Below are 11,751 nucleotides of genomic sequence, written 5' to 3' on the forward strand. Positions count from 1 at the left end.
CTGTTGCAATGCGTTGATTTATTTGTTTATATGACACTTTTCACATTTCCGGGTTTCTCTGAAGCGGAAGTCATCATAGTTGGGTAAACTTCTATCCACCTTATTTTTCAACACGGAAGTAAGCTATACGGAAATATCGAGAAGAATAACAAAGTGCTGTTAATGGTAAAACTATTTGCGCTACAAACCAATGTGTTTTTTTATTACGGCAATACATTAAAATAATAGGGTAAAAATACCTGCTAGTGGGCCGCTATACGTAAGCTGTCCACCATATTGGAACGGTCAAAGCCAGTCCGTGAACATTCGAGACTGCAACCGTAGTTAGAAGAATGTATGAATGTCTATATATGAAAGACATTCATATGTCGGGTAAACTTCTATAGCGGTGAATGTAGGCTATTTTTGTGTGAGTGTGTGTTATTTGCTTAAATAGCAAAAGTAAAACTCCAATAGTGTTTTTACAACTGTCAAAAAGAGTTAAAAAATGTATAGAGAGAGATTGATAAGGGCAGTAAGAAGAGAGAAAGATGTCAACTTTACCATCACTACCACAGCCTCTGTATTAGAAACACCCTCACAGCAGCATTAACTAGTTTTTTCGTAATTTGATGCAAAGGTAATATTATACCTAGTATAGTGTTATGAATGTACATATATTTTTTATAAAATGAAAATATCAAAAACGTTGCTGGATTTACGATGCTGATGACCGTTAAAACGCGTCATCACAGTCTGTGAAAAGGGTCGTTTCGCTCTGGAATACTTGATTCTGATTGGTCAGTCGATGTGTTCATCATCACAAGCAACCTATTTTCTATGATTTTTCTTTGCTAATTTTTGGTCTCTCAAATTACTCTGCAGCATTTTTCTTCAAATATAACAGAGTAATTTCGACTTTAATTATTGTTTCATGTTATTTATTTGGTAAGTATTTTTGCTAACAAACGGCTGACTGCACATTATCGTCTACATAAATAGCGCTAAAAAGTGTTCTGATGACATTACCTCAAGTTCTCATGGTTGCCAGTAAGACACTTTAACACTGGTGTAGAGAAATAGAGTTTTTAAAGACAAAAACCTGAAAAATGTCGAGTTACACAAACTTTCAACTATATAGCACCCTCTATGGATTGGAAAGCGTCATATTCAGGGGGGAAAAAAAGACCATGAGGTAGTCACAACTTTTGTTTTTAATATGGAAAGCAACAGATTACACAATATAGCACATATTAGTTATGTTTTATACAAACTAAAATATCTAACTAGATGAAACTGCTTCAAAACATCACATTTAAAACAACTATACACAGGTGAATGTACACATATAAAACACATATATACACTCTTTCAATATATTATTATATAAAGAATTTGTTTTGTTTTCTCCTTAATAAGCAGAGCAGCTTGAAGAGGTCTTTTCTACCGTGACTGTAGCTTAATGTGTGGATGTGTGGACCCAGAACCAAAAATATATGGATATAGGTAGCATTTCATGTAGTTGTTGGATCCCGTGTAAATAACATATATTTCCCTATGTCCGAGTAGAAAGTTTGAAGTGCACCTAAACTCGTGATTCTGGAAGATGTGCGTTATAGGACATACTACGTGTCTTTTACGATAATTTCATCCATATCGTCACATCTGTATCAACAGTTTCCGCTCTTTAATCTGTGATAACTTAAAAGAAATGCATATTAGCTGCCTTCATTGTTTCCAGATTTGAGCGCCTTTGTCAATTTCACATTCAGAAAGCCTGTGGCCATCATCCGTTCTGAAGGAATAAAACACTGCATGTTTAAATGGAAATGAGTCCGTTCGGATCAGTCTCTTAACTCTGCAGACAGTTTGAAGTCAGCTTGATTGTTTTTCCAGGAGGGTTTCACGGTTGACGGAACAGTCTGTCTGGTGGGTATCCATCTTCAAGCTGGCGTCTAGACCAGCTCCTTCAGTTCAACAGCAGCAGAAGAACCAGCGCTGTGAAAACTGAAGGTGTAACTATCGTTCCTCTATTATAAATGTGTGGAGTCCTAGGCAAACTTTGTTTCAGAGTGCTGGGCGGAAGTGCCTTGAGGTCCTCCAGGGCGCCATACGCTGCCATGGAGAACTCCGGATCGCCGGTCGTGAGAAGATCGAACACGCACGACTGGAAATAAACATCCTCCACCTGCAGCATCTCTCGACACTTTGTGGTCGCGCGTTCTAACATGTCCACGTGCGCCGAGAGTCCCGGCTGAAGCTCGCCGCCGTCGTCCTCCCCGTACCAGCCACCCGTGAGTCGCGGCGGACGCAGGCTCTGCTGCCGGTTGAGCACGTGGGCTTTGATGACCTCGCTGCGGGGGCATCCGTGCAGACACAGCTGCAGGCCGCCGTTCTCCTCCGCCAGGTCCTCAGGCATGCGGATGGCGAACGTCAGGTAGCGGCCCACCTGCCTCACGATGATGGACGTGCCCAGGTAGCGAGCGTGGATCTTCACCTGCCGAACTCCTAGACCTCCGCTACCCTCCACGATCCACAAGCCGTCTCCTTTCCCACCGCTCCGCGTGCCATCCTGGAACGCCGACGGCAGGTCCTCGGTGGTGGCCTGGTACACCTTCTGCTCGGTGCAGTCGTGATAGGACTTGAAGATGACGGTTATCTGCGGGGGAGATTAAACGGGAAACGGTGAGTTATAGCACACGCCGAAAATCAATACATGAAATTGCTTTCAATTGGCTTGAGGATTGTTTCAACATTGTGTTTTTGTGCTGCCTGATTTTTGCTCTAAAAACGATATGTTGCAACACATCTTAAGTCAACCAGGGCTGTGTTTCTCAAAAGCACATCAAGCCGAAGTAGATCATAGAACCATTGGCACCAATGATCTCTACGCTCAACTTAACTCACAATGATTTTGAGAAACGCAGCCCTGGTCAGTGGTGTTTTGAAATTATTTACTGTTATAGTGTTGATTCATTTTCTGAATTAGCTTTTATTTATGTATTTTCATGTATTTTTTTCTTTTTTGTGTTTTTATGTTGAGTTTTAGTAATTTTGTTATGTGTTTTTGAAATTTTATTAGTTTTTAATTGAAAATATTTATATTTCAATTTTAGTTTTAGTACTTAAACCTATTTTATTTCAGCTTTATATCAATTAACATAAACATTTTTAATAGTTTTAGCTTTACTTAAATATAATGATATTTACTTAAATTTACTTAAATCAAACGAAGCATCCAAACCAACAGCGACCTCATTGGTCCAAGATCCTGCATCACTTTATTAAATTATATGATACCAATGTATTAAATATCAAAACTGTTCTGATTGGCTGTGATCGTCTCACATTGTGCAGTGGCCAAAAATCTATACTAAATTTGATGAGGAAAATGAAAATTACCAAAAACATTTTGAATTTAAACCTGAAAACAATAGTAATATTTTAAAAACAGAAACATAAAAATGACAAAAGCACATACAAAATTACTAAAACTTTGACATAAAAATGAATATACAAAATAGCAGCAAATTCAAAAGAGGAAGAGAGGAAGAGAGCTTGCAAGAGTGAAGAAGGAAGAAGAAAAACAGTTGTCGCCACATGATGGCAGTAGAACAACAGAGAAAACCCCAAACAGACAATTCGGGGTCGTCTGCCAATCTCTAATGTAAAAGTCAGTGATTAATCAATGGAATATCCAACTGCACAATTTTAGAAAACTCTCTTCAGGTCATGGAGCTGTAAACCATCAACTGTCAAAAAAAAGATTTAGTCATGATTAGTCCAAGTATGTCCACGACATTTAAGGCTGAAGAAATAGCACTTATGAAACTCAATGAATAAAAATGAGTTGTGTCGATTTAGAGGCCTGCGAGCTCTTCTTGGGCCAAATGAGAAAATAATGAGAAATCCTTAAACAATTATTCTCATAAACACTTTAAAAATCTTTCAGGGGCCACTGATTTTAACAAAGTGACAAGTTTTATGTGCCCTGGTATTATATTACTTAATAAAATACACAGACATTGTCATTCCCATATTACCGTAATACTTCATGTCTGTTAACCTTCCAGGAACTAACTGAGCGTAACTGGAGGCTGAATAATTTATTTCCATTCCTTCTTTTTGTGGCTCCCCCCACTCTTTGTGAAACAGCTGGGGGATTCTATTATAGTCTTTTGGTCCTGCTTTGTCGCCACGGCTCAACAGTCTAACTCAACATCCCTTAATAGAAGAGAGAGAAAAATATCCCCCTAATGACATCATATTTTGGGCTGACTGTCTCTCTCAAGCTTTTGGTTTGAACTATTTCTTTGGGCCGTGCAATAACATTTTCCCCTTAAGTTTCAGTTACATTTATTTGGTAATCTATATCTGTAATTCTATAATTTGGTATATAGTATTAAAGGAAAAGTTCAGTTTCCTTGTGATTTCCAAAGCTGCACGACTTACTTTCTTCTGTGGAAGAAGATATTTTGAAAAAAAAGTCTGTTTTTGTCTTTGCAGTGAAAGTCAATGGTGTCCAAATGTAGGTTTTGGACCCCATTGACTTTCATTGTATGGACACAAAGATGAAAAATTCTTCAAAATATGTTTTGTGTTCTGCAGAAGAGGTTTACAACAACATGAGGGGGGGGAGAGGGGGGGATAATGACCATTTTCTTTTGTTTTTCACATTTTTATCACTTGCACTGATGGCAAGGTTTCAGAACTTTAACCCATTCTCATAAAATAATGAGTATCAGACTCCGCTTCTGAACAGGAAGGCTGTTTATACAACTAACCTTGTTGGTTGCTGTAGCACTGGAGCCTTCAACCACCGGTACGTTTGTGACTTGAACTGAAAGGTATCGGTTGTGGATGAGCGGCCAGGCTCCCTCAACCCTACATGTCTGGAACTCATCTCGAAAAGTCCGCAAGTGAGGATCGCCGAATAATCCACAATGTCCGTACTTTTTCTGTTGGGCCGCCGGTCCTGAGGTGAGCACCCTGCTTTCATAGTTGCAGATGTCCACCACTGGCGGCTTGGAAGTGCTGGGTGCTTTAGCCGACGACGTTGGGCCGTCGCTTGAGCAGTTGTGCTGTGCAAAGAGCTCTTTAATACGGAATACAGCGGAGTGGTACACCAAGTCCCCCCTACAACCACGAGCAGTGCGACGCGTACACAACGAGTAGGCCCTCAGAGCGATGCAGTAGTCCACATCTGGAAGCACCTCCTCTTGCAAGCCACCGGAGGGTGAGAATGAGGCCACGTACTCTGCATTACAGCGCTGAATTCGACATGTTTGGCAGAACACTGTTGAGAATCAAGAGGAATTAGGCATTAATGAGACACATTTAAAACTGAGAGAAGCATTATTTGATGGTTGGTTGGTGATGGAGATATACATAATTAAAGTTCTTAGGCTTGGCGATCTATACACTAAACCTCTTTAACAGCTGTATTTTGTCATTCTGACACTTGCACGCAAGGCAACCAATGAACTACAAGCTGGCGATTGCGATTCCAAACCAAGGAAACATTCCTTGTATGGAATGCTTTATGGTTATGGTCTAACAAAGGTGTGAAACTGCTTCATTTCATATGATGACTTTTAAATGCTTTGAATAGAGGCCCAACAATAACAAATGAGATGGAATTTCGGTAGCATAAGTAAAAATATTAATAACTCCCATTACTAAAACACAGTAATTGTATTCTACAGGGTTTCCACACCTTTTGACCAATGATTTCCATGACTTTAGAGTATTGTGCGAGTAATGACTGAAAAAATTGCGCAATAACATGGAAGTAGTGTTCACAGGTAAATACAATGTTAATTTTAATACCAAATACAGTTTATTTTCTACATTAATCATCATCCATGCAACTACAACTCTGTGGAAATGAATGCAAAATGTAGGCTATGTGATAAGATATGCAAATTTGTGAGACAGAGCATTAGTCTGTGGTGTCCATGTACATTTTCTAGCTAGTCAGCTAGATTAGTGTAAGTGCATTGCTCATGGTAAAACATGGTAAAATAGTGGTCTGTCAGGATGTCTTCAGCATAAGCTGACAAAAAACATTAATAGTTCACACAGACTTGTAAACAATACCTAAACCCTTTAAATCATGAGGTGTTTTATATTTAGACAAAGTTGTATTTCAGTCTAAGATTTTATACATTTACATATACGTTATATGACTACTATTAAATATTAATGATTAAATACATTAAAGCATTCATTATGCATGTTTTATTATTGTAGTCTAATGACTATTTACTTTACAATAACAAAATAATAATCTGTAGATAAAAATTTAAGTCACTCGCGGACGTTAAAAATTGTCGAGCTACACACACAAAAACATCCTGCGCGTGCTTTTTAGAGCGTAGGCGGTTAAAGCGCGCTAGTAACGTAAAGCGTAAATAACCCATATTTGCTGTTCAAGTTCACAAATAGCTTACTCCTTACTCGTTAAGTCTCACTTTCATCGTCAACAGCCAAGGGCTTTCGAAGTAAACACCTTTAAAATACGACACGGCGAGAAGCTAGCCAGGTTAGCCAAAGTTTTGCCAAACTAATAACGTTATATCTAACTAAATTTTGCAATGCGCGTAAATACCAGTAAATTGTGAAGATTCACGTCGGACCTTTTTTAGAAGGCAAGTATAACATTTGGTTCTCACTGCCAATATTTAAAATAATATACTGGGTTTACATCTTTTCACAAACACGGCGCTGATTTGCTAGCGAGTTAGCAGCACAACTTTGGCCTAGAGAAGAACTAAATGCGTATTAAATAGTTCATTAATATGAGCGATCGCATTAAGTACGTTAGTGCGTCTAAAGTTTCAAAATACATTTTAGTGGTTTTGATTGAACAACTTCCCTTCAAACAACAGTTGATTATTTTTCCCAGCATCGCTCGCTCCGTTATGTGTGCATGCAAAATAAGAGCGAAAAAACAAAAAAAAACGATTTACCTGGTCGGAGTAACAGGCACATAGAAACCACTAAAAGACAAATCCAGTCCCAAAGCTGCCGCTTAGCCAGGTTGAGAGTGCCGCTTCTCCCCATGCCAATCCATTCAGTTTGATTGCAGTTCTCCAACTGCTGCTCATCGGCGTTGAGGCTGCGAAAAATCACACAACTTTTTCATTCCCTTCCCCAGCCACTGTCATTCAAAGGAAGAGTGCTGAAAAGCATCGCATGGGAGGAGCTTCTAGTCGCCAGCCCTCTCCATGAATGCTGACAAGTGCTCAGTCACGTCTTTATAGGAGTTATGCAGTGCAAAATATGCACATCAAAGAATCAACGATTTTGTCTATAAGAGACAATGCAATTTTAAGGTTGTACAACAGTACAAGTCTCGTTTTTTAATACAGTCTATTACAGTCATTTGTTAAATGTTGCCATGCTGGTATGAAGTTGGTTTTTAGTCAAATCAGAGTAAATTCAGACTAATACTTTGTAGAAAATGCCTTTTTCGCAGATACATGAACTGGTAAAGAATTAAACATACCAAAAACAGGCATGGGAATAAACCACAAGAGCATGTCTTTGGACAGCTGAAAGTCTACAAAGCTTATTCTGATCTATGTAATAAGCAGTGAAAGATTGAAGAAATGAAAATAGCTTAGCCTGGCCTGAGGGTTCAGTTTCATGATGGGCTTCACGCTGATCCTACATTCTCCAGTGTAATATCATGGTTTGTTGAACTACTTCGAGCTGGTTTACGGTTTGATCATGTTTGCAGTTAGTGCTTTGAGATATGAGGTTACATTGTTATTATGGAAACAAAACAATATATTGCTTACCGTTTTAAATGGTTTTGAGGATCCATTGAAACTGTACCCTTGAAGCAAACACAAAATGTATACATTAATTTTGACATTATAGCTATTTTTTTATATGTGTGTATATAAATATTAGAGCTGCATGATTCTGGATAAATTGAGAATCTCAATTTCTTTTGTTTTAAAATGATCAGTTACAATTATCACACAATTCTGAATAGACAACACAACAAATTAATTTGTAATTTATTACAGGTTTTGACAAAAACAGTCTATTAAAAAAAATATATATATATTTTTTTTTTAACGAATAATTGATTCAATGACTCGCTCGTAAAGACATCACTTGTTTCGTTACTGGATGAATCAGCATTTTTGAACAAATCTCTTGAATGAATGATTCATTTTGAATGTTTGTAACACAGAAATAACGATACTGTGTGGTTGAAAAGACTGTTTGTGAAGCTGTTGCATACCTATGACAACTGCTCTCTCTGGATCAGCAGAAGCAGCAGCGCCGACACATATTTGAAAGTTTGCTGTGATCAAAGTCTTAATAGACATAGCCAAATAATTTTCATTTAGGAGTAAGATTGCGATCTTTTAACGAATAATCGTACAGCTCTAGTATACATACATATATACTTCCAAATATATTTAAAATACATTGAGATTATATTGGTTTTATCACTTGAAGTCTGACTTAACTGCATTTCATTCTCCCTTACAGCAATATGTGCATAGGCAATGGAACTAGTAATTACTAAATACTAGTCATTCCTGTCTCAGGCCTATAGTGGTATTGATACTACAGAGGCATCATTCAGAATCTGACCACTGAAGCAAATACCTCATTCACTCAGGTGGATGGATCAGTGAGCCCCTTACAAGCACCTCAAGCCAGTAGACGACTTGACAAGGCTGATGGGCGGAGAAAGGGTTCTTTCTTTCCCCCACATTTGTGAGCATATTACATTGCATGACCCAGCGAATATACATATTCCTCTGGTTGAAACAAGAAGGGAGCGAGTCAATTACAGAGATGAATCAGGTAAGAAAGAAAAATGAGAAAGAGAAAAGAAAGGAACGGAAAAGAAGGGATAAGCCAGTACATTTCTCCTGACACTGACTCACTTGTTCTTATACAATAGTGGAATGAGGTCAGTCTGGTAAAATTAGCCATCCGCTTCATGGCAGGACTGAATGCCAGGCCAGTGAGAGGGGACGGAGAGTCTCCATTTGAGAAACCAGAGAAATAAAGAGACTACATTTTTTGACAGAGAGTGAGATGAAGTATTGGGAAGAGAGGAGAAGAAGGTCATTTGCTAAAAGCCCAGAACTCCTACTCGGCGTAAGTTAAGAAAAAGAAGTGAAATAAAACGAGACAAACCATTAGACCAAGTAAGAGGCCAAAACAACAAATGGATACTGATTCTTTTCAAACAGGTTTCCCGTCATCTGTCATTGGCTGAAAAAAAACAGCCCAAACTCACGCCATTGGTTGAGCTGCTGTTGCTGTTGTCGGGCTGGTTGGGATAGTCGGGATATTAAAACGAACATGTTTTCATTACGCCACAGAGCCAGTGTTTATACTCTTCAAGGGACTTACAAACTTAGAGGTGTCTCTGCATATTTAGCTGGCGAACGTTTTTTAACAGCGAAAAAATTGCACGCATCAGCTTTAAGAAAACAATTGCCTGATGTTTTATTCATCTATAAATTCGAAGGTGGACGTAAGAGTGAAAGACAGAGGAGCAGGGGAGTGACAGAAGGAAAGTAGGAGAGGGAAGAAAAAGAGGAAGAGGCATTGGGTTTCCACTGACTGTATGTCTGGGCAGCTCCATATGGTCCTCATTAAGGTGCTCACTCTGTGGGAGCAGCTCCACACCGTGCTGCTTGTTTTTCTTATTAGGCCCATCATATTTTGGTATGGAGGGCACTGGAATATTGGGCCACTGACAGGTCCTGCCCAGTGGTTCTCAACCAGAGTTGTTTTCATTAACTAAGACTAAATTATACTAGCCAAAATATCAAAAGGTTTGATTGGACACAGCTTTTGAAGCCTCTTGAAAATATACAGTTTGTTGCGTTTTACATTTTTCGGCAGCTGTCCAAAACATGTATGTGAGCCACCAGTTGAAAGTGGAGTCTAGTGTCTTTCAACTGTGCAACTGTGAGAAATGAGGACTACAAATGTGTTTACCCACACTGTTAGCCTAAAATTAAACTTTTCTCAGTAGTGCATTTGAGTCACAGAGGAGAGATTTGCTTCACTGGTGACAGAGTCTCAGAGCAATTACCATAGATAACAGGGACAGAAGTGTGTGCCTGTAAGAGGCTGCCACTGATACCATCTCTGCTCAAGGATCCCACTTAACTGGCTTGATTGATGCCCAACTGAGCCCTAGGGGGTACGGAAAGATAAGTTCTATGTGGGCCCTATACCTGAGAGTTGTTGTGTATTAATTTGTAATGATTGCACTTGATTTGCATCGGAAAAGTAGTTGCATTTGAAAACAGTTTCTGTGCACTGACATTGTTGGGTTGAATAGACTTGGCAGACTGAAAATAGTAAGCATTTACACCTAATTTTAGGTGCTACACTCTCTGCTTAAACACCAAATCCTTTTTTTTTTCCTCACTCCCCCTTAAAGCTGTTTCCTTCTGCTCAAGAGATGCTGTTGACATAGTGTCAAGCTCAGTTCTTTTTAAAAAGATAAACACACAAGTAACCTTAGAGTCAGGGTCATAAGGTCTTCTCAGTTTGGTGAAGAAAGATAGAGGAAGTAAACAAAGGCAGAATGAGGAGAAGCTTTAGATCTCGTCTCTAAGAAAGGCTAAGCTTAAGCAAAGGCAATCTGTGGGATCAACGCTGAGCTGCTCCCATCCATACCTGACAATAGGTGAATCCAAAAGACTTTGTTGTTGAACTTTAGGTTTCCGATTAACAGCCACATACATACAACATAAAATATTTCAAGGTAACTCCACTCAAGATTTTTTATCTAACTCAAACAAGTTTTGGTTATAAGTTTAAGCAACTTACTAGGTGTGGTCTGATATGTGTCCTATGTAGAGAATTGTTGATGGTATAGATTGTAAGGTCTTTTTATTTAAAGAAGAACTCTTTTTATCCATAGAGTGGAATCAGTGGGGTCCAAAACAACACCGACAACACTGAGACGGTTTTCAAAATATATTTTTTGTGTACCACAGAAGAAAGAAGGACATACTGGTTTGGAACAACATTTTGGGGTGAGTTCCTTATTCCATATGGTCTAAAAGTTGACTACATCGATTTTCTTAAACTCAAGTTTTCTACATTTGTTCAATCAACTTTGAATTTTTGTTGTTGAAACAAGTACACTATAAAACTTTATATGATTAAGTTGTGACAACATATATTTTTACATTGCTTTAACTCATCAAAATAAGTTAAGCAATTTAAAAAAAAATGTACAAGTTTATTTACGACAATTTAAATGTAATTTAAGTTGAAATGACTTAAACATCCAAGTTGATTGTACTTAAAAAATTTAGGGCAGCAACTTTTTTTACAGCTTATGTTCACATGCACTAATTTTTGTTAATCTATTTGATGCAGTTCGAAAATGACTCTTAAGAGGAGCATATAGTCTTTTCAAAAATTTTCGCTGAAGTACATGGCACAATAACTGATGCGAGAAGGGAAGAATGCAAGAGGGAAGCAATGAAAACTCTTGAAGTTCTCTCGCTCTCTCTCTCCCTCCCACAACAGCACCTGCTCAGGCTCTCGTTTCAAACCTCTCAGCTGTGGGAGCATTCTATGACCAAATAAATCTGTGGAATCAAACGTGACTCCCACTCCCAGACCTTCAAGTCCAGCCCCGAGCTCAAGCCATGGGAACACAATACATTCGATAGAGCGGTATTCATCTTTTGAGAATTTTGGCCTCTGCTGATGATTTTTCAGTTGCCTAAAGTACTGAAGTTTACCTCTACCAAACTC

General features: G+C 38.6%; 1 protein-coding gene across 1 annotated transcript in view; it reads right to left on the reverse strand.

Moving 5' to 3' along the window:
* Positions 1–1,175: 1,175 nt before the first annotated feature.
* Positions 1,176–11,751, reverse strand: part of rgmd (RGM domain family, member D) — an 11,898-nt gene continuing 1,322 nt past the window's right edge. The window contains exons 2-5 of the mRNA XM_084116698.1: positions 7,785–7,822; positions 6,951–7,099; positions 4,764–5,275; positions 1,176–2,638 (exon numbers count right to left, since the gene is read on the reverse strand). Of these exons, the coding sequence (XP_083972824.1) occupies positions 1,949–2,638; positions 4,764–5,275; positions 6,951–7,099; positions 7,785–7,822 (1,389 nt within the window). The 3' untranslated portion in view covers positions 1,176–1,948. The remainder of the gene's footprint in view (positions 2,639–4,763; positions 5,276–6,950; positions 7,100–7,784; positions 7,823–11,751) is intronic.

Source organism: Abramis brama, assembly GCF_963993115.1.
Source record: "Abramis brama genome assembly, chromosome: 6".
Taxonomy (NCBI): domain Eukaryota; kingdom Metazoa; phylum Chordata; class Actinopteri; order Cypriniformes; family Leuciscidae; genus Abramis; species Abramis brama.